The sequence below is a fragment of the Castor canadensis genome, chromosome 9 (assembly GCF_047511655.1).
Source record: "Castor canadensis chromosome 9, mCasCan1.hap1v2, whole genome shotgun sequence".
In the NCBI taxonomy this organism is placed as follows: Eukaryota; Metazoa; Chordata; class Mammalia; order Rodentia; family Castoridae; genus Castor; species Castor canadensis.
In genome coordinates, this window is record NC_133394.1 from 16,070,133 (window position 1) to 16,093,283 (window position 23,151).

A 23,151-nucleotide genomic window follows, 5' to 3' on the forward strand; every position below is an offset into this window, starting at 1 on the left:
CAGGCTCTCCTCCAGAACCATGCACGCTCCATCTGTGCTGATAACACAGTGTTCTTTGGCATCGCAGACTAGAGGAAGCCAGAAAGTGAATTCATTTCATTACCCCAGACATTATGTGAATGACAAAGCGCTTTTGCGTTGCACACTGCTGTCAGCTCAGTGCCACCTGTAAGACGCTCCCCTCTCCCTCACCCCAAAGTAGCTGCCTCGTGAGGAGTGATGATAACTCATCAGCCCGGAGGGCCTGGAAATCAAACCAATCTGTCGTCCTGGACCTTGCTACATATTAATTTATTTGATATCTCACTTTAATTAATCAATATTAACAGTGCCCTCAGGTATGCTGGGAATGTGTTTAAACCTGTCTGCATCATGAAGCATTGTGGCAATGCTTTTAGGAAGTGTAGGCTAAGATGAACAAAATCAACTGACATCTTACGGGTAGCATTGCTTGTTTCGCAGTATGATTTGGTATTTGAATTAAGGATTTCATAAGCAACAACTTTTTTTGTTTTTTTCAAAGCTATTAACCACAGGAAAAATTGCCTGTCATGAGTTGGATAGCCTTGTTAGAATACATTCACTTTCATGAGCTGTTTTCGTTTTCTGCCTCCCTGGTTTAACTTGGGTGTGCAATTCTGGCAGACAGATTTTCCTTTTCACCGTTTCTGGGCTCCAAGTTAAATAGACTTAGGTCGCCAGTTGCTCAGTAGCAGCTGGAAGAATGTAATGGGATGACAGCATCTGCTTTTTACTTAATTTTAAAATTAGAAACACTTTTTATTCCCAGCACAGCGTTAGCGATGATTAGAACTGGAAGACTGTTGGAATCGGAATAGGAGATTTGAGCTGAAAGGCACAAATCTTGGTGATAAAGTGGCCAAAAGGATCCTGGCATCATTTGGTCACATCCCTGATCATGTTCAAAGAGTTTGTGCAGGGCGTTTCTGTGGTCACTCTAAAGTGTTAAGCTTTCTCAAAATTTGTTTTTAATCCCCTGAAATCCTACATGCCCTGCATAGCTGAACTCCGATGGTTGTTTCCTCTACTCAGAGCAAATGTCCCAAGATGGCCCTTAACTTACAAGGTGTTTTTAAATATCTAAACCCTCAAACATTCATGACCTAGAGAACTGTCTTTACTTTCCATGAGTGTCAAAGTAGAGAAGGCTGGACATAAGTGTGTCATAACTTCAATCACGCTGTTAGCCCGGGGACTGCTGGGTTTTTAGTAATATTTGGCAAACAGGAAGTTAGGGATTTGGCCTGAGAGGAAGATACTGACCTGTTATTTCCTCATTAAGTAATTCATCTCTTAAAGCTGCACAATGTAAATTTGCTTTTATTCATTTATAAGTCATCTAAGATTATCAGTCAAAAACAGATTTGCATGAGCATTTATGCAAACCTTAGGTCTTGACAAAGTACATTTGTTCACTATTTCCTAGTCAATGTAAGATACTCCTTTTTTTCATTCTGATTGAGTCCTCAAATTGAAATAATTTCAAACATCTCTCAGAAAAGGATTTTAGAGTTTACGTCATGCATGCACAGTCCTGTAGTTACTCTTTCTCTTTCCATTTCTGTTGTTTTAAGATTACATATCCTAAAGTGAAAAAAAAATTTGGATGGGCCTGCCAAATTTTTAACTTCGATTTTTCAAATCAGTGTCTTCTATTATTCTTGAAAGTAATATATTTATTTCAGATTTGAATTTTTTCAAAGCACATTTTTAAGTGTCTGAGGAAAAGTGCCAAGTCGTTTTGTGTTTTTCAAGGAGAGCTGCATTTACTTGACTCTACTTCTTGAGAGCTATTTACTTGAGTTTTTCTTTTATTATTGCCATTTTTACATAAACTGTTTTGCAGTTTGTGTTTAAAATACTTTCAGTCTTCCTTTAAATCCTTACATGTAGAGGTGGTGCTTTCTAAAAGAAGAATAGGTTCTTCACCTCTTGCTTATTCTCCTCCATGGTCTCCTGATTGCTTTATGTGTATTTCCTCTTTCACAGTTAAGATTAAAATACAGAAATGTTCTTCTCCATTATCCTCCTTCTTCCTTGTGCCCCTCCTCCCACCCCTACTCTTCTTCTTCTTCTTCTTCTTCTTCCTTCCTACTCTTCTACCCCCTCCTCCTTTCCCTCCCCTTCTTCCTCCTCTCCTCCCTTTTCCTCACCCTCCTCATCTCTTCTCTCTGACCAGACTGAAGCAGCAATGACAGTTCATCATGGAAAGTTCTTTAAGTAGAGAAATCATTTATGCTCCTCCAGGCTAAGTGAAGGAGAGAGCAGCTGCCTTCCTCCTCTACGGAATGGAGGCAGCATTGTGTTGAATTTTGAGCCCCCTCTTAGCTTTACCCTGGACCAAGTTCCTTAAGTTTCCAAGGGAAAATGCACAATTGGGCACTTGCCTTCTTGTCATGTGGAGAACATTTTCTTTTCCTTCCCCCTTCTCTCTCTACTTCAGGGCACATACAGTGTGGCAGAAGGATATTTTGTTTGCTTTGTTTTTTTTAAATAATAGAAACATGGAACAACTGAGGAGAGCAGGTTGAAATACCAGATGTAGTGTCTTTAGGTGAGTCATTTTTAGTAAATAGAGAATGTAAAAGATGAATTACAGTTGTTAGTTGGAAGTTAGCGTGGTACGGCTTAGGATTGTCTTCCCCGTTTTTCAAAGAACCCAGAGCAGAGGAAGGGGGAATTATAAGAAAACGTGGTAGTAAATGTGGATTAGGGGATTCAGTGGTTATGTCTAAATCTTACTTGCAAAAATCAGCTGGATGATTTAATTTAGCTTTAGACACACAACCACAAAAAAACAACGTCTAAATTTAGAAGAGTTTTGTTTTAAAAAAATGACTATTTATACTATTGTAGAATGACTATGTTGCATAGATTGGGGAAAAAACTGAAGTAAGGTAGCTGAAAAGATTCTGACTTTTGATTATAAAGCATATTTACAAAATTCACCTGGTCACTGTGCATCTCAGGGGCTTTCACGTTGGTCCCAAACGCATGTGGAGTGCTCTCAGCTCCTGCCTCAAAGGACACATTGCATTTAGGTTGGGCCACACAGTTCCTGTTCCAAAGAAATAATGAGTAGGAGACAGTCACCCAGTAGAAATCAGCTCTCTAGCTATGTTTGTTAGTTTAGATTTTGAACTGATCATGAGATATGTTGTTCTTTGGTTAGAAGGGAAGCAAAATTTCCCCCTTATTTATTGTAAAACATACATTCTGAATGAATACTCCAAAAGTACTTAAAAACTTGAATCCTAAATAAAGTTATTAACAAATTCCACCTAGTCCTTGTGTACCTACTGATTGTAATGGATGGCTAAAGATGACTGAATTATTGGAAAACAGTGAAAATTTAGTGGAAGATTAATAACATAGACCGTATGTAGTCATTAGCTTCTGCGGTGACAGCTGCTTTTTATTCCATGAATTTAGAGGGGCAACTTACTTTTTCCATGGGAAGAATATAATGCTCAAAATACAGAATGATAATTCTGAAGAAAATTGGAAATAAAAGATTTCCTTTGTAGGGTTCTTGGATTTTAAAATGGTGATTTGCCAGTAGCAAGTTGATTGAAAATATTATCTGACTTGTATGTTAAAATGAGATTTAAATAATTGATTTAATGAGAGACAGAATATTCAGTTACAGAAGTAATTGGTTGGCAAAGCCGTTAGAACAGAATTATTTAGTCCTAGTTATAAAGGATTGCATCTTTAATCATGGTGCTTAATTTGATTTCTTGAATGTATCTGTGGCTTGTCTGACAGGCTCAGTAACAAATGAGTTCTGAATTGCAGGAACTGATCAAAATGTAATCAGTGTCAATTGCCATTGTAGTTTATGGCTGTCAGTTGCCATAATCAAGAAATGTTGAAGTGGTTAAAAAGTCTCCAGACCTTTGAGTAATTGACTTTATATGCATGACGTTATGGATGTAAAACAACCATTACTTCCTGTTTTACCTTCAAAAAGTTTGAGTCCAACATTGAGTTGTCATCCATTCTTTGTCATGCCCAAGTCTAAAACTTTTCAGGCAGTGTGCGTGACTTAGTGTGGCAGTCCCATTTTGACAGCTTTTTCTTTTTAGTGCTTTTAAAAAGGAAATCCTAACAAGATGTTTTCTTCCCTATGTAGACAAATATAGTGTAAGGGAGGGGAGAAAACCACTCAGAAACAACTCGTGTTTTTGGTCTTTTTGAGATACCATTCTAGAGAGAGGGAGAGAGTCTCTTTCATGAATCTATTTTCTTCTCCTCACAACAGGAGTACAGAATGCCAGACATGTTTGTAGTGATGGTTTTGCACCATTCCTTGTAACCTATTTATTGCCCCCTTCCTGTAGGTGGGCACCACCACTGAATGCTCAGGCTTTTTGGTTGACTTTGTGGCAGTAATGTGCTACATTTCATAATTCATGAACGTCTGTCTGTGTTCTTGATTTGCTTTGATGCTCACACTAGTTGTGTGAGAGCATTTGTAATCACCCTGGAGCAGATGCAAACCTGAAGTTCATGTCGGTTTGGGACTCCCTAGCTTGGGCTGGCTGGCTGGCCCAGGTTAGTGTGGGCATTGAAACCCAGCTCATCCCTGCTGCAGTCACACTGGGCTCACTGGCCCAGAGGGACAAGGATCAAAGATGCCACCACATTACAGAGGGTTTGCCTTTGTCACCATGCTTTCATTTTACCTCAATACGGATTGATCCCGTCCCCTCATTTTGTTTTACACCACACACCTCCTCTTTAGAACTTTCTGGTTATTTAAATGACCATTTGGAAGCAGCATGTCAGTAACATACTTTTAAGATAAAGAAAACTAGTTTAATTTAAAGTGACTGTCAAAGTTGTTGCCCAGAGTCATCTAGTAACTATTTCCTGGATGAACATTTATGTTGTAATGACAGTGTGAAAGTTGGCACATAAATAACCCTTCTCCTCAAGTAACTGTTTCTTTGTTTTACTCTGATTTTATTTCTTAATTAAATTTGTTTTTAACTGACACAAAAAGACATAATGATTATACATGTTAATGAAGTACATGTGATGTTCTGATACAGATACATACTATGTAATGTTTAAATCAGGTTAAACCATAAAAGATTTTCTAAGTCTGCGTGCCATCATATTTCTGTTTTGGTTGGACATGGATTCATCTTCAGAAAAATATGTATAAATATGAATCTTGGAATGTGGCACCTGAGACTGGTTGTACTACTCGTTCACCTGAAAATGCCACTTGTGCTAAGCCTTGGCTACTTAATAGCTTTAGCAATGATGACGATAACTTAACTCCATATGGATTGCAGTTGTGGATCTCGAAATGCTATCGTGTGTTTAATTTTTCCTTCTGCTAGTCCAAAGCTTATCTTCTTTTGCTTTAATTTCCACCACAGACTTTCTGGAGTGCTAGAAATGTCTCGTAATAGAACACAACTTAGGTTATTACAAAGAAATTGCATATAATGTTTGTTTTGTAGGAAACTCTAGGATTAATGATTTGTTTGGCTACTTAAAAATGGGAGCTCTGTGAGCTGGTCAGGAGAGCCTTTGAATGTTCATGGTTTTAGTTTTCCTCTTTTATTTGTTCACTAGATGTAAAAACATGCAATGAGCTGGACCTGGAGAATTCTGTGGATTGGGAAGTGAAGACAATAACAAGTGCCCTGAAACAGTATTTAAGGTAAGCACCTCTCAGCAACAGGAGGGAAAAGTGGACTGCTGCCTGTCTGACCCAAGCCAAGGCCCACTCCACATGAATACCGTAGTTGAGTTAAAACTCATCGAAAAGGAGAAACTTTTTTTTTTTTTTTAACAATCACAAGTTTATTAACATAGACATGTTTCATATATACATGGGAGATACCCAGGAAATGAGTAGTTCTCAAAGAAGTGGCTTTTGATTCCTGCATATCAATTTCAACAAAGAACCATAAATTTTTAGAGAAGTGACAAGACAAAGGAAAAAGACTTTGAGTCTGTGAGAAGGGGCACTTGTGGGAAGGAAAGTCTGTGGCCAACAAAGGCTAGGCAGCAAAGCTTGTCCTCCAGTGACATCTCCAGTCCAGGAAGGGCCTAAAGTTGTGCTCATTGTTTACCTTTGTTCTTTTTATTTTTTAATTTTTTTTATTGTTTTATTATCCATGTGTGCATACAAGGCTTGGGTCATTTCTCCCCCCTGCCCCCACCCCCTCCCTTACCACCCACTCCACCCCCTCTCCCCACCACCCCCTCAATACCCAGCAGAAACTATTTTGCCCTTATCTCTAATTTTGTTGAAGAGAGAGTATAAGCAATAATAGGAAGGAACAAGGGTTTTTGCTGGTTGAGATAAGGATAGCTATATAGGGAGTTGACTCACATTAATTTCCCGTGTGTGTGTGTTAACTTCTAGGTTAATTCTTTTTGATCTCACCTTTTCTCTAGTTCCTGATCCCCTTTTCCTATTGGCCTCAGTTGCTTTTAAAGTATCTGCTTTAGTTTCTCTGCGTTGAGGGCAACAAATGCTAGCTAATTTTTTAGGTGTCTTACCTATCCTCACCCCTCCCTTGTGTGCTCTCGCTTTTATCATGTGCTCAAAGTCTAATCCCAAAAAGGAGAAACTGAATGAGGTATCTACCAGTGTTCCAGGAGGTGAGGGAAATAGTAGATGGATATCAATTTTTAAATAAATTACAAAAGGATAGAACTGGAATGGACTTGGCTCTTGAAATGTCTATTGCAGGTGTGAGTTTTAGGGATTTGACACTAGGAAATGGTAAGAATGAAGGCTGCTTATTAAATTCATTTAGTCTTTTATTTGTGTCTTAAGCTAAAATGAAGATTTTTTTTTAACTTTAAATTTAGGTGATTTAACGAAAAGCTATGTAACACATACATTCAAAGCAAGTTGAAAAGTTTGATGAGAGTTAAGATTAATTTAAAATTTTCATTTATTTAAAATACACAGGACTGAAGTTATAAGAGAGTTTAGCATTTTAATGAGTTATTATCGTTTAAGAAGTCAAGGAGTTTAGTGCTGGCAGAGTGGCTTAGGTGGTGAAAGTGCAATGGTGGTGCTCCATTCTTCCTGTTGGATCACATCAGGTGGCCTGTGTTGTCTGCTTGTCCTTTCTAATCATTAAACTGAATTGGTGGACTCAGCTATGTATTACCTGTTTTCAAGTGTTTACTTAATGATGTTTTTAGTCACTCTTTTACAGTTTTTCTTAAACTATTATGTGTAGTATTATTATCCCTAGATGATAAAGGCTAACTCTATGTACATAGTATGTAGATTGCCACTGATAATGACTGTGGTTTTGATTTTGATGAGGATTAAAATGAATCCTGCTCCGGGTTAGAACATGAGCTCCCTGGAGGTGGGCATCTTGTATGTCCTGGTCACTGTAGTGTCTTACCTACTGGAGGAGCTATGCTTATCACTGAAGTTTTAGGGCTGTGGTTCTCAGCTGGAAGTGATTCCCCCCACCCCCAGGGATGGTATTGCAATGTCTACAGAAGTGTTTTGGTTGTCACAAATGCTGGAGGGGGCATTACTGGTATCTAATGGATAGAGGCTGTGGATGGACTGCTAAATTTCTTGCGATGCAAGGAAAGCCACCTTCCCTTAAAGAATTCTTCGATCCAAAATGTGAATAATGCTGAGGTTGAGAGATGGACAAAGGAAGCAGTGGGTGAGAACAGAAAAATAGAATGAATGTTAATTTGACTGAACAGGAGGTTCTAACACTCTAGCAGGTGACCTTTGGTCCATTCTACTGTTTGATAAACTCATACCTGGTACAGTACGGGAATTGACCAAGATGACTTGGTGGTTGGTGGAAAGCTAAGGGTAAAAGTCTAATTCTTTGGTAGTAAATTGTATAATTTTTGCCTCCTGCACCAATAGCGCTTTTCCCTTGTTGGAGAAATTAATGTAACCTAGAGGATCTTTTTATTCAGTACATGTGATATTTTTGTGGGGTCTTGATATTCTCTGAAGCTAGTTCCTTACTGCTCATGGTCTTGTGTTGCTTTTTGTTACGTTTTTTCATCTTATTAAATTCTGCTTTGAAGTAAACATTGCCGATGGAGTGACATTGTGAGATGCTATTATTATATAACTTTACTCCTAACAGTGTACACATTCTGCCTGAATGTGAGGAAGTGATTACCATAAGACGGCAGATGCCTTGGGAGATTTGAAAGTTAGGTGGCTGTTCTTTTCCCCTGTGTTATTTTTAGTAACTGGAAATGCAGCAATTAGGATTTAATTGACACTTTTTCTGGTGATGGACCAAATGGGAGAAAACTTGAGTTTTCATCTACCTCCATGTTGCCTACACAGCTGTGACCTGAACGAGTGCTTTTCTTTTGTCATGAGAGAGAATGTAGTAGTCTGGAGCCTGCCAGGTTTGGAATCCCAGCTCTGTCACTTATGGCACCAAGGCACAAAGCTGAAATACACTTTCCTATCCCCCTGAACTCTCTTGCCCTTCAGTTCTTCTCGCTAAAAATACCCAACCACTTTGTTGGATGAGAGATTGGAGGTGGAGGAGAGGGAAACGACCAAACCCCAAAGCACAAAACTAAAACAGAAGTACTTGCCCCCCCTCAATGCAGGGTCTTACACAGTAGAACTATGGATGGCACCTCCACTTTTCTTCTACTGACTTGGAGCCATTTTTTTTATTTTTTATTTTTACTTGTGCACTAGAAGGCTTCATACAGCCCCGTGAATGAATGATTTCAACTCCATGCAGACCATAATTTTGAGTCCAATGTGTTCATCACATCAGCCTCTCATTATGATGCAATTCTTGAGCTGTTTTTGATGTCTCTAGTAAAATGATTTTACCTGGAGGAAATGTCTTTTATGCCTGGAAATTGGAATGGGATTTTACGGGAAGGAAATGCCAGCTTACGTAAATATTGTGATTTATATCCCCAAACAAATCCCAATGGGTGGCAAAGAGAGGTGGCTTAAAAACAAGTAGGGTGGGAGGCTGAGCAATGCAGTGACTCAGTATAATAAATTTTGAATGGGGAACTTGCCATTTTTATTGCTGCTTCCCTCACATTAACGGTATTTATTTTTTATGGTGCATTGCCTAGCTAGACACATGGCAATGGTATAAGTAGCTGGTAGAAGGTACTTAGACGCAAATTCATTTTTATTGGAAAAGAAATGTCCTCTCTGGTTTCCGTGAAGGTTCACCTTTTCCCTTCGTTTCCATTCAGCGCCCTTTAACTTTCCTTTCCTGAAAATGTGGAACCATTTTCCTTCTTTGCTGCTTGTCCGTTCTTTGAAACAAAAACTAGGTTTTTGTTGAGTCTAACTGGTCTTACTTCTTCCTGATTTAGGCTATAATGTAATTCATTTTTCCCCTTTTTTAAGTTGGCATGTAGAGATGAGAGGAGGGGGATGGGAGAGGGGAGAGAGAGAGAGAGAGAGAGAGAGAGAGAGAGAGAGAAGGGAAGGGGAGCTCATCATGGATGCTTTCAGATTTAGTTTGTTAATGGTTGTCACTCTGTGTGTGTGCTTACACTGTAGCATCATAAGCAGTAAGGAATGTACCTCTAAATAAATTTTTCCATTTATTTTGTTTTTAAAGTTTCATTGATGTGTAATTGATATATAGTCAGCTGCATGTATTTATAATACTCATTCTGATAAGCTTGATATATTTATTCATACCATCACCACAATCAAGATAGTAAACCTATCTAGCACCCTCCCCCCAAATTTCCTCCTATCCTTATTAATGCTGCCTTTGCATCCCTCCTGTCTCATGGCCGGACTCATAGGGCAGGTAATCATTCATCTGCTTTCCATTATTATTGTATCTGTCTATATTTTCTGTAATCCTGGAATTTTACAGTATGTAGTTTTTAAAAAATCTGGATTCTTTCAGTGGGAGTAATTACTGATTCACCTCTGTTGTAGTATGTTTCAATAATTCACTCCTGAATTTTGACTTGTGGTCCTTCACAGTGAATATGCCACCTTTTTTTATTCCCCCTTAGTACTAGGGTTTTTTTTTTAAAATTTGTTTATTCATATGTGCATACATTGTTTGGGCCATTTCTCCCCCTACCCCCGCCCCCTCCTTCTCCCCCCCACTCCCCCTCACTTCCAAGCAGAATCTGTTCTGCCCTTATCTCTAATTTTGTTGAGGAGAGAGTATAAGCAATAATAAGAAAGACAAAGCGTTTTTCTAGTTGAGATAAGGATAGCTATACAGAGAGATTCCTAGCATTGCTTCCATGTACAAATGATTCTAAGGTGATTCATCTCTAACTGTCCTTTTTTCTAGTTCCTGATCCCCTTCTCATATTGACTTCTGTCGCTATAAAGTTTCCATATTAGTTCCTCGGCAGTGGGGACATCAGATACTATCATGTTTTGTTTTTCTTACCTGTCCTCATACCTCCTGTGTGTGCTCTCCACTTATCATGTGACCAAGTCCAACCACACTGCCATATTTTCCCTAGATCTAACGTCCACATATGAGGGAGAACATACAATTTTTGGTCTTCTGGACCTGGCTAACCTCGCTCAGAATGATGTTCTCCAGTTCCATCCATTTACTTGCGAATGATAAGATTTCATTCTTCTTCATGGCTGAGTAGAATTCCATTGTGTATAGATACCACATTTTCTTGATCCATTCATCAGTGGTGGGGCATCTTGGCTGTTTCCATAACTTGGCTATTGTGAATAGTGCTGCAATAAACATGGGTGTGCAGGTGCCTCTGGAGTAACCTGTAGTACTAGGGTTTGAACTCAGGGCCTCCTGCTTGCTAGCCAGGTGCTCTAACCACTTGAGCTACTCCTAGCCTTTTTTGCTGTAGTTATTTTTCAGGTAGGATCTTGCATTGTTCCCTATACTGGCCTTACACCATGTAGTCTCCTATGTAGCTGGGGCCAGAGGCACATGCCATTACCCCTGGCTGATTGAAATGGGGGTCTCACTAATTTTTTTTACCTGGGTTGGCCTCAAATCACCACAATTTCTTTTTAAAGAAATACATTAGTCTATTGAAGATTATTTGAATTGTTTGTAGCTTTTGGCTATTGCCCAGAAACTGTCAAAAACATTTGTGCCTAAATCTTTAAATAGACATAGGCTTTATTTCTTTTGGATAAATCTTAGAGTGGAATATTTGGGGAGTTGAAAAACTTTTTTCTAAATTTGATATCTTCTTTACATTCTCATCAATAGAGTACAAGAGTCCCACTTCCTCACGATCCTTGCTTGATTGGTCATTCTTTATTAATATAGCCATTCTACTGGGTGAATGGTGATACCTCATTATGTTTTTAATGTGAACTTCCCCAACAGCTGACAATGTTGAACATTTTTTCCTGTGTATATTTGCCACCTATGTATTTTTTTTTATTGCTTTATTTTTTTATTATCATATTATTGTAGTACTGGGGGTACATTGTGACATTTATGAAAGTGCTTACAACATATCTTAGTTAAATTTGTATCATCCATCACTCTGTTCTCCGATGAAGTGTCTGTGCATATCTTTTGCTCAGATTTTTAAAAAGTTAGATTGTCTTAGTGCAGTTTGAAAGTTCTCTTCATATATTTTAGAAGCAAGTCCTTTCTCAGATACATGCTTTGCAAATGTTTCAATGGATAGCTTATTTTTCATTTTCTTAATAGTCTTTCAAAGAGAAAAAAATTAATTTTTTTTGAAATCAAATTTACCAATTTTTCCTTTCTTGTACTGTGATTTTGGTAATCTAGCAAGAAATCTTGGCTTAACATAAAGTCACAAAGATTTTGTTGTCTTTTCTTCTAGATGTTTTGTAGTTTGAGGTTTTACATTTTGATTTTAGTCTAAGTTAGTGTTTGTGTAAGCTATGAGGTAGAGATTGAAATTCACATTGCATATGGATGTCCAGTTATCTAGTATCATTTGTGGGAAAGATGATCCTTTTTCCTCTGTAATGTCCGCTATGACGGTCACACTGGTTTTTCCTTTCCTCCTTCCTTCCCATACTCCCTTCCTCCCACTATTAAGATATATTGCATTGATATTTTAAAATATTAAACAATCACACTATGCCAACTTGATTATGATCTAGCGTTCTTTTAGTTTTCTTGTTGCACTTAATTCACTAGCATTTTAATTCAGAATAGTTGTGCCTGAGTTCATTGATGATTGTGCTCTGTTGTTCTCTTGTAACGTTTTCAATTTTGGTATTGACGTAACGCTTCCTTCACAGAATGAGTCAGGAAGTATTTCCTCTGTTTTCTGGAAAAATATGTATAGAACTGATACTGTTTCTTTCTTAATTGGTAGAATTTGCTAGCAAAAGTCATCTGGGTGCAGGATTCTCTTACAGGCAAGATTTTAAACTATGAATTTAATTTCTTTATCTATAGGACTACATTGGTTCTCTATTTTGTAAGTAAGTGAGCTTTGGTTGTTTCTGTCTTTCAAGACATTTGTTCATTTCATCTAAATTGTTGAATTTGTACAGGGAATGTGTGTTCTGCTGCTTCTGGATGGTGTCATTCAGGTGATAGGCATGCCAGTTAGTTTTGTTCACGTCTTCTGTATCCTAACTGATTTTCTGGCTACCTTCTGTCAATTACTGAGAGAAGAATTTACATCTGTGACTATAATTGTGGATTTGTCTATTTCTCCTTGAGTTCTATTAGTTTATTTTGAAGCTCTGTTATTAGGTCCATGAATGAACATTTAGTTTGGTTCTTGATGTGACGATCACTTCATGGAATGACCTTCTGTATCCCTACTAGTACTTCAGCTTTTGTGAATGTTTACATTTGTGTGTGTGTGTGTATGTGTGTGTGTGTGTGCATGCTTTTAATTTTTCTTTTTAAACATTTGAGGAGGAATTTCTGGATTATAAGATTTGAGCCCTTCAAAAGTTCTTAATATCTTGCCAGGTGGCCCTGCAGAAAAGCCAAGCGAATTGAGACTTGCCTAGGTATTCTTTAAGTGTTTACGATGTTAGGAGATTTGATCTTGTACAATTTTTTAGCAATGTTGCTTAAACTGTAGCATTCTCTCCACAGGATAAATTATACTGCCGCTTATGTAGTTCGTTTTAAACCGAAACAATGCGTGTATATTTAAGTTGGCACCAGTTTAATTATGCATTTTTTACTGTTTTATACAGTCAGAATTTTTTAATATTTCTCTCATTATATAGGCATAAGGATGAACAGTTCTTTTATAGTAGATTTACGAGGAGAGGATTTGATATTTTAGAGTTTAATGTTTTCCATATATTTTTTTGTGGCATGATCGATTAAAGATGGTTTTCAAATCTAAGTCACTTACATTTGGTTTGACTTTACTTCGTATGTGGGAGTCTTCTATGTAAACCCAGATGTTTATAAAGGTATTTTCCAAGATTAGATACGAAATTTTGTATGTTTACACCTGATAGGGATTTGTGTTTGCATCAGTTTTGGTAGTGCCTGGTATAGGTTACAGTTAATAAAGCGATCCTTTTGGTTTATGTATCTTTTGGTAAGTAAAAATATTCCTAGGAAAGTTTTGCACACTAACTAAGAAATGCACAACAAATTAAAACCCATTTATAAGAAATGAACTGGGAGATAACCTGTTTGGATTCATTGGGTAATTCTGAGCTGTCTTTTTTTTTTTTTTTTTAAATGCAGGAGTCTTCCTGAGCCTCTCATGACTTACGAGTTACATGGAGAGTTCATTGTTCCAGTCAGTAAGTATTACGTGGAGGTGTATAGAGACGGTTTTGTGGTTAAAGTGTGTACACAGTGAACATTTCCGTGCGAAAAATTTAACTTAATATTATGGCAATCTGTGTTAAAAAGAGACAGCACTTTAGAAGAATGGTCCCCTCCCCCCACTTTTAGAGAGTGACAAAAGGAACTATGTATTCATGCATTTGTGGACAGTAATTATCGCTTATTGCATGTTAGTCACGTGTTGGTACTGGATATGTAGACCCATGGTAGGATTCCTAACTTGAAGCCAATTCTGTAGCAAGTTTTAGGGGCATACATACTTCTCATTATACTATAAAATATGTAATAATGGTATGAGCAGAATGCTCCAGGAACAGATGAGTATTTAACTTGCAAGAGGCTGGACACGTTAGTGGTTTGGAAATGGTTTCACTTAGATATTTAGATGGAAATTACAGCCAGAAGAAATTTTAGGAGATGATGCCCAAAGCCCAAATAATATTTGATCAAGAGTGAATTATACGTGATAAAATGTTGAATGAAAAAGGCCTAGAGTTGGTAGAATTTTAATTTGTGATTAGGTTTGTTTTGTGAGTCATACTCATTTGAGACTTTCTGGTTTTCTCTCTATTATCTTACAGTTCACTTGTCATATTCAACACATGCTGTTTAATTATCCCGCTCTTCTGAAGTATACTGGTGTTAGGTGTTTAATAGCTAGATAAATTGAGGTTGGGATGTTAAGTAACTTGCCAGATTATAGAAGACCTTATTTAAAATTGAAAACCCCAGCTCCACTGGTGAGACCCTGTAGTATTGGTTTGCACAGGTGCACTGACAGTAGCCAAAACTGTGTTTTCATTTCCTTTTGTTTTTTCCTGTTGGATGTAGAATCACAGTTTAATCTGTTGGAAAATAGATGAAAAATGCAATCCCTCAGGGTCCTGTATTTTTGCTGCCTGAACATTGCTTTAAATGTCACCTTCTTGTGAGGTCTCCATTCCAGTGAGTGGAACAGTTCCTAGTATGTCACAGAAATAAGCAGTATGTAGGCTCCATTAGACTATCTGCATAAAATAAGCTTTTGAAAAAGGCAAAGATATGGTTCAATTCAGTTTTATTTTCACATGGAAGAATTTTTTAAAAAGAATTTTTATATGATCAAGGAAGTAGGGGAAAGTTTTCTTGGTAAAAACTGAAGCAAATGCTTAGTTGTTTTGATTTCTTCCCTGTGGCATTTTTGGCAAGCAAGGGAAAGAGAAATTAAACTTAGTTGGAGGACAATTGTTTCATGTTCGCCTGAGAGACTGGAAAAAACAGAAGAGTGCCAGCTGCCACGTAGAATCCTTTGAGAATTGGAGAAAGATAAAGTGATTATGGGATAAAGTTTTAATTGACCACAAGTTAGTGTCACGAGTATTCTCGTGGTGCTCATAACTGAAAGCAGTGTGTTCAAAATTCTAGTATTTTACCAGATGAGGATGATTGCTACCTTTGAAGAAGTAATGAAATCCATGGGGTAGAGTTCGTTGAAGAAATATTTGATTGATATGGTGCAATGAATTGTATAGATGCAAAAAGTATCATCTCCGATTGGACCACACCTTGTGTTTTGATTCCTGACCTGGTGGTGATGCTTTTGTAGAGTCTGCACAAAGGTTTGAATGGCAGGACTGTTCTAAAGGAATACTGTAGCTACTGTAATTATTGGCATGGTTTTGCACCTAAGTGCAGTTGTGGTTGGAATGGGACCTGAAGAAAGCTTTTTTAATGAGGAAAAAAAGTATATGTACTAAATAGGTTTATTTTGGGGTCCAAAGTTTCCAGAGCAGAGTTGAGTTTTTCAGTTTTCATCTCTTGTGAGTCTCCCTATTTGTATTGGCTGCCTCGTAGGAGAGACTGCAGAGGTAAATTCTCTATCTCTCGCATATGTCCATGTAAGTATTGAGTAAAAACAGTTCTAGAAATCAGATGACCCAGATTATTCTTCTCTTTTGAATATTGTTGGAGAACTGGGGTTGTGGTTAAGTCATCATTTTCCATTGACAATGGCGCAGCTTACCTTGGTTAAAATGTCTGCTAGTTGAGTGACTGAGGCAATTACCAAGCATTGCCAGTCTTTATTGATGACTGCCACCAGTACAGCCACTAAGTTTTGATGTTTAGCCCTGTGTGGCGGTTCCCAGCTGTTCTGTGGTGTTGAGATTGTGTCTTCTTTCTTTCTGATGAGAGATCAAGTTTCTTTTGAGTCCTTCCATTTTTTTCTCATCGGTTTCTTTTCTGTAGTTTTCTGTTGAGGACCTCTGAGTTAATTTCTTAAGTTCATGATATAAAAATGTGAATTTTGTTTCTGTGTTGTCACCACAGAAAGCGAAATATCTTGTTCCTTTTCTAGAAAAAAACCCAGATTATTGATATACTATTCAATGTTTAATGCATTGGAAACATTACAAAAATTTTCTTTCAGAAATTAACATTTAATTAATCTGAACTAAAGACCATCCATCCATTCATTTTAGGAGAGACTAATCTGGACTGTTGCGGTAGAAATCCCTAAGATTAAAACAGTTTCCTTGGTTTATGCAGGATTGTTCACTCCTGGCAGGCTGGCAGGCCTCCACCAGAATGACTTACTATCCTTTGGTCTGTGGGTTCAGACTCTTGGATATGTCAAGCATGGATCCATTCTTCTGCATTGGACTCATATTAAAATTAGCACAAGAAAGACAACTTAAACATCCCTTAACTGTTGCTTGATCTAGAAGGCATGTGTTGCTGTGTTCAGTGTACTCACTTTACCTGGGAAGCTCAATCAATACCCACAAAGTTCTTTAGGCATTTCTGATGAGAAACATAACTATTGTGGGGTCCAGTGCGCTGGTGTTTATGTAACCAGAATATTTTATCCTTGTCGGTTAACAGGCATGAAAAGCAAGACAAAGTCAGGTGGTTTGGAAACCTGGAAGTTAAGAGAATTGGATGTGTAACGACATCCATCTCCTTTAGCCTGGTGCCATCACTTCACAATGGATGGGGACCCCATAGAATTGCTGTCCATTGACTGACCCCCTCATGTCCCTTGGGTTGTGCTTGAGAAGTTACTGCTAATTCCTTCCTTAAATTACAGTATTGACATATTGTGTATTTATTATAATAAATACTAAAAGGATTGAACATTTATCTGCTTCTAAGTCTTTAATACTCTCCAGTAAGCTTGTTTGGGCCTTTTCCGGCTCCCTCATAGGCAATTAGACCCTGAAGTGTGATGGACACTGATTTATAGTTTTACAATTACAGTTTTTCTGTTACAGTAAACTAATCCCCATGACATATTTCAGTAATGTGGTATATGAGTGATTCAATATCCTAGATTAAAAAAAAGTTAGGCCTCCATATTAATTAAAAATATAATAAAATGTGTATATTGTAAGCTACTGAAGAGAGTTTATTTTAGGAAACTTTTTTTTGGGGGGGCTTAATGTATGTTGTAGAAATGCCTGCTAATAAGAAATTTTGATTAGTGTCAAAATAGAGAACAAAGTACTAAAAATATATTTTTTTAAAGAGAGAAAATGCTTACTTGGAAAAAAATTGTGTGTGTGATTTAAAAAGAGTTGGATGGGCGAGTGGGAGCGGGACAGAGAAAAAAATGGAATGTTTTGACTTTTTCAAAACTGATTCCACTATTTTAGAAATGACAAACTCTATCCCTGTAGGGTAGACAACTTATTTCTCTAGCTCATACTTCTCACTAAGTAATGAACCCTAAAAATTTAAATGTTCACTGGAGAAAGGTGATTATTAATGGGATAGACTCTTGAGTTACAAGTAGCTTTTTACTACAAAGCTTTTTTTTCCCCAACATTTAAACTATTCCTTTTTTTTTTTGATAGTGAATATTTATTTATTTATTTTTTTCATTCTTTTGTTCTTTTATTCACATGTGCATACATTGTTTGGGTCATTTCTCCCCCCTGCACCTCTCCTTCACCCTCTCCCCGCTTCCACCCTCAGTTCCAGGCAGGTCCTGTTCTACCCTTATCACCGATTTTGGTGAAGAAAAGACACAAGCATAATAAGAAAGACAAAGCGTTTTTGCTAGTTGAGTTAAGGGTAGCTATACAGAGAGATTCCTAGCATTGCTTTCATGTACACGTGTTATGACCCATGTTGATTCATCTCTAACTGATCTTTAAAATTCTCAAAAAATGTCCAAAATAAAAAATTCTTATCCTTAGAGATTATCTTTATTCCTTTGGAAATTTTCACTGTTTTTTCAGAGCTTCTGCTTTATTTTTTAAAAGTCAAAGCTGCAAATTGAAATATTTTTATTGCTTTCACGTTGTTCAATATTGATGAATATCTTGGTTTTAACTCTAGACTTAGAACTCGGTTATAATTTATCACTTCCCTCTTCAGACAGCTGTGCTCTGGTTTTTACTGATAAATTTAGTCTGAAGTTTTGTGACTTGATTATTTGTGTTTTGCTTTCTCATATGCCTTTTAATTTCTTAGCCTTTTGCTGCTTTTAGCAACAGTTGTCTTGATGTGCCCTTGTAAAGTCTTGTTCTCACTCTCAGACAGTATCACTAGGAATGTAAACCAGGACAAACTTAACCTTCCAAACATTGGAAGCAACCTGAGTATTTGTAAAGTTGACAGTGTGGCACTGCACTTAATGACATGGAAAATTGTCATTAATTCAATGACATGGGATGTTTCAATATTCGATTCCAAATGAAGGGAGGGGATTGCTAAAAGAATTAAACCCAAAAACTTATCAGCTTATTTTAGGGTCAGATTTATTATGGATAATTTAAATTTCATGAACTTGTTGAAACATAACACAAATGTACACAAATAAGTGTACAGTTAATAAATTTTTACAAAATGAAGATCCCCATATACCTGTATGATCATCTCATAGGTCAAGCAACCAAATGTTATCAGAACCTCAAAAGCCCTTCTGTACACCATGTTGTCACTGTCTTCCCTTATGGAGTGTGGCTGCTTCCAGCTTGTGATGTCAGTTGTTGCACTTGCACTTTCTATGAATGGAACCAGACAGAAATATTCGTGTGTCTGGCTTCTTTTGCTCATCTTCTGAGATTCATCCGTGTTGTGTGAAGTAGTCGTCCATTCATTCTCCTTGTGCTCCATTGTGTGAACATAACACAGTAGGTTTGTTGATTTTGCTGTTAATGGACTTTTCAGTTTCCAGTCTGGGGCTATTACAGAGTGCTGCTCTGAGCTGGATTCTAGTATGTGTCTTTCAGTGAACCTTTATGTGCAGAACTCCTGGTTCTGTGCCTATGAGAGGAATTTCTGCCTCATACTTTTCCAGAGCATCTGTGGCTGGGATATGGTGCAGTGATGGAACTCGTGCTTGACGTTCTCGAGCCCCTGGGTTCCATCCTCAGCACCAAAGGGAAAAACTTCCCACCTTGCTAACATATGAGAGTTACAGTTGCCTCAGATCCTTGCCAGAGCTTAGGACTCACGTAAAGCTATTCAGATGGATGAGTGGTGTCGCTTATGGTGGTTTTAATTTCTACTCCTGATATAGATTCAGAACATTTTCATGTGTTTATTAGTCATATGGATAAATGCTTTGTGAAATTCCTGCTCCAATCTTGTCTGCTTTTGTGTTGCGTTCTCTCTTGCTCTTGCTCTTTCCCTCTCTCTGATCACTAAAAATTCTTTTTAGTCTGATTACATGTTATTTCTCAAATATATTACAGAATTTAGTCATTTTTACATGCCCTTGCTTTTTCGATGTCTAAAATTTTACAGAGCAGATATTTAATATTTATCATAAGAAAAAAATAAACATAAAGATACTAGGATTTGAAAAAGTAAATGTTAGCCTAAACCGAGCTCTTAATTCTCATCAATCACTTCTTTCACACCCCTGGAAACCGTAACATGATCTTCAAAAGCAGCTTTTTATTGATTTTGTTTGATAATTTCCCAATAACAAGTTCAGTAAAGGGATCAGGGTCCATTATTAGTAAGAGCCATGGATAAAAAATAATTCCAGTATTTAGGGGGTAGAGAGAATATGCTAATTTTCCAAAATTGCTATAACAAGAGTACTCTCAACCAAGTGATTTAAAAGAGCAGAAGTTTTTTCTGTCACAATTCTAGTCTAGAATCAAAAAAGCGTGTTCCTTCTGATGGCTGTAGGGATGGATCCTTCTTGTCTGTTCCACCTCCTGGTGGTTCCTTGGTTTGTGGAGGGCTTCACTCGGATCACTGTTGTCACAGAATGAGCGCCCCTGCATCCTGTCTTCCTTCTGCCTTTTCTTATGAGGACATTTTTTTTGTTGTTGTTGTTGGTTTTATTGACTTAAGGGTCTTTCTGGGCCTCACTGGCCCTGCAGAGCTAGCCAGTTCCTAGTTGTAAGCCCCAAAATGCTCCATATGGGAGCCATCAATCAGTCAGTCAGGAGCCCATCCTCCCCTCCACACCCCACCCCCACTCAGCTCTCCCTCTAGGCTAGTATTCTAACACCCCAGGGCCAGGTAACAGAGAGTTGGGGACAGCTACTCTGCCTCATAGCCCACTGAAGTCGTTCTGACCATCCAAGGCTAGGCCTCGCTTGCCAATGCCTCTCCTTTTCCTTCCTGCAGACACCACAATGAACACCTTTGACCACATCTCCCCCTTTCCCTGCATTCCTGATCCCCTCTCCCCCAGCACCAAGTGCTTCCCTGTGTGACCCTTTGTGGCCTGCCACACCTTCTGTTTCTCGGGCACTGAGGATGCACTTTTTCCTTCTGTAAGTCTGCACTTCTCCCATGGGCACACTACCTGATCACAACAAATCCCAAGTTTACTTTAAAAAACTGCCCCATTCTGTGGAGCTAAGGCTCAGACGGAATACCGTTCACCCCACAACAGGGACTAACTGGTTGCTGGTATTGACCTTCATCCCATCTTGGGCCAGTTGTCAGTTTCTGGACTCCATCAAGTGAGCTGTGGGCCAACTTTCAGGGCACATGCCAGCAGGAGAGGCTGCGGCAGCTCCCTGTACCTATACAAGTATGAGGGAAAGACACAAGTTGCAGCTATGGGAAATGACCTTATAGGTGACAAATGGAGGGCCCTAAAAGATTAGCAATGATAAGAAAGACAGATAATATTTTAAGGTTAAGGTAGCAAAATATTGAACAGATGAGCTGTTGTAATTGTTAGTTTGGGGGGTTGTAATTGATTCTGAATATTCTTTTAACTTTTTTATTTCTTTTTTTTAAAGAAAGTGGCAGCCCAGAGTCTCGAGTTAATGCTATCCATTTCTTGGTGCACAAACTTCCAGAGAAAAATAAAGAGATGTTGGACATTTTGGTGAAACACTTGACAAAGTAAGCTTTCCCTCCTTTTCTCTTTCCCCTTTTGCTGGTGGTGCTGTGGAGTGTGCTGGGCTTGGGTCGGTTGGAGCCGGGACCACACCTGGCCCAGCAGGCTGGGTGCCTGACTTATTATGTGTGTTTTGGACAAGAGTGGTGAAATGAATGCTTTCCTAAAGTTGTATAATTATTTGCTTAACAGCACTGCCAGCAGCTCAGAGTCTGATTTGAAGTGAAAGAAGAGAGTACTATATATTTCCCCATGCACAGATTCTGGAAATGGGTTTCTAAGTCTGTTAGTAAATTTAGCTTGGTTTCACACCTACCTAACTCTGAGTTTGAACATGCCCTTGAAGTTTGTTTAATCTAGTAGTGGAGAGTTTTCTTAGGGTCCTTTCTTTTTTTCTTCTGTTTTTAAAAAGCAAGCAAAATGCCTAATAATTCAGTGGAGAAATTGGCCCTTTTTTCAAGTACAAATAACTCTCAGATCACTAACACTATAAAATTTTAGGGAGGAAAGTGAGGAACACTGTTATAAAACCTTTATTTTACATTAATAAACCTGAAAGCCAGTGGGTATTATGACTTGCATGAGGCCCTCCTACTGGAGTAAACATTTATTTATTTGGTAAATGAATATGTATTGAATGTCTTCTTTTAGACAGTTGAACAAGGTAAACAAAGTCCCTACTTTCATGATGCTCATTTTCTAAGGAAGCAGGTAAACAGATTATAATAAAAATATAAAATAACTTCAGGTGGTGACAAAAACACAAACTAGAGTAAGGAAAGAGGAATATGTGTAGACTGTGAGACTTTATTATGGAGAGGCTCTTTGAGGATGAAATATTTGAGTTGGGACCTGAATTCGGTGGTGGGGCTGTTGAGAACAGTTGTCCATATTGTTGACTGTCCAACAGTACGAGGTCGGAGGAGTGAGTCAGGGTGCTGTCATGAAGCTATGCCTGCTTGCAAAGCCAATTCTTACAGAGGTGTCATGCAATCTAATAGTGTAGTAAGAGAAAGATGGGGTGTTCTAAGTTTTGGAGGAAACAGGCTTAGCATATACACAGAATCACAGTGGCTAGAGTGGAGCATCAGAGAGAGAGACAGAGACAGACAAACAGACAGACAGATGTAGTAAAGCAGTCAGGGGCCTCAGCTTGTAGGGTGTTGTCAGGTCCCGGCATTTCAGAGCAGACACTAATGATGCTTTTGGGTCTCCATTTTTTTAAGGGAATACAAACTCGCGGAATATGGTATGTTCTGTAATTATTGCCCCTAACTAAACAAATCTCCCCCTACCTCCCACCCCTTTCAACGTTAGTGTTTCAAATCACTCAAAGCAGAATCTAATGACTGTGGCCAATTTGGGAGTGGTGTTTGGACCAACTCTGATGAGGCCCCAGGAGGAAACTGTTGCTGCCATCATGGACTTGAAGTTTCAGAACATTGTTGTGGAGATCTTGATCGAAAACCATGAGAAGGTAAAGTGGACAGTCTTCCCTTAGAATTGCTGCTGTTGACTTGTCACCATGGGATAGAAAGGATAACTGTCCTCTAGGTGTCTGTCTTCTACTCCCCTCCCCTCCCATTTCTGTCTCATTTGAATTATTGTTAGCAATAATAAATAATTATTAATTATAATAATATAATAAATTATTATTATAATAAATAATAATGATTTTATTTGATAATGTTGCAAAATGACAAAAATTCCTGTCATTGTTCATGCTGGCCATATATATTTAACTAATTTAAGAAAATTCAGTTTTGTTTATTCTGCATCCCAACTGAAGAATTTTTAGGTTTCTCTCTCTTCAGATCAAGTTCAAATTATATAATTTCTTTTGGATAGGACACTAACATTACAGCTGAATAATTTTGAGGCGATCCACAGTTTTAAGAAAGCTCTGCAAAAGCTGTATATGAGTATTACAGAGAGTTAGGAGTTCTCACTTGTGTGAACATGGGTTCCATTGAAAAATTAAGCTGAATGCCGTGTTTGGGGGTTTTCTTTATTAGTATGGCAAAGATAGTTTGTATTTGTGGGTGTAAGTCGTTTTTGGCTGTCTGGTTCTGT

At 38.0% G+C, this 23,151-nt stretch overlaps 1 protein-coding gene across 10 annotated transcripts in view; it reads left to right on the forward strand.

Moving 5' to 3' along the window:
• Positions 1-23,151, forward strand: part of Arhgap10 (Rho GTPase activating protein 10) — a 285,111-nt gene that overhangs the window by 176,579 nt on the left and 85,381 nt on the right. For 6 of the 10 annotated variants that reach the window (XM_074041257.1, XM_074041258.1, XM_074041259.1 and 3 more), the window contains 4 exons: positions 5,614-5,701; positions 13,674-13,732; positions 20,978-21,083; positions 22,396-22,555. In XM_074041257.1, coding sequence (XP_073897358.1) covers positions 5,614-5,701; positions 13,674-13,732; positions 20,978-21,083; positions 22,396-22,555 — 413 coding nt within the window. Of the gene's footprint in view, positions 1-5,613; positions 5,702-13,673; positions 13,733-20,977; positions 21,084-22,395; positions 22,556-23,151 lie in introns of those variants that run through there. The other 4 variants (XR_012435595.1, XR_012435593.1, XR_012435594.1 and 1 more) reach the window with 3 other exon arrangements.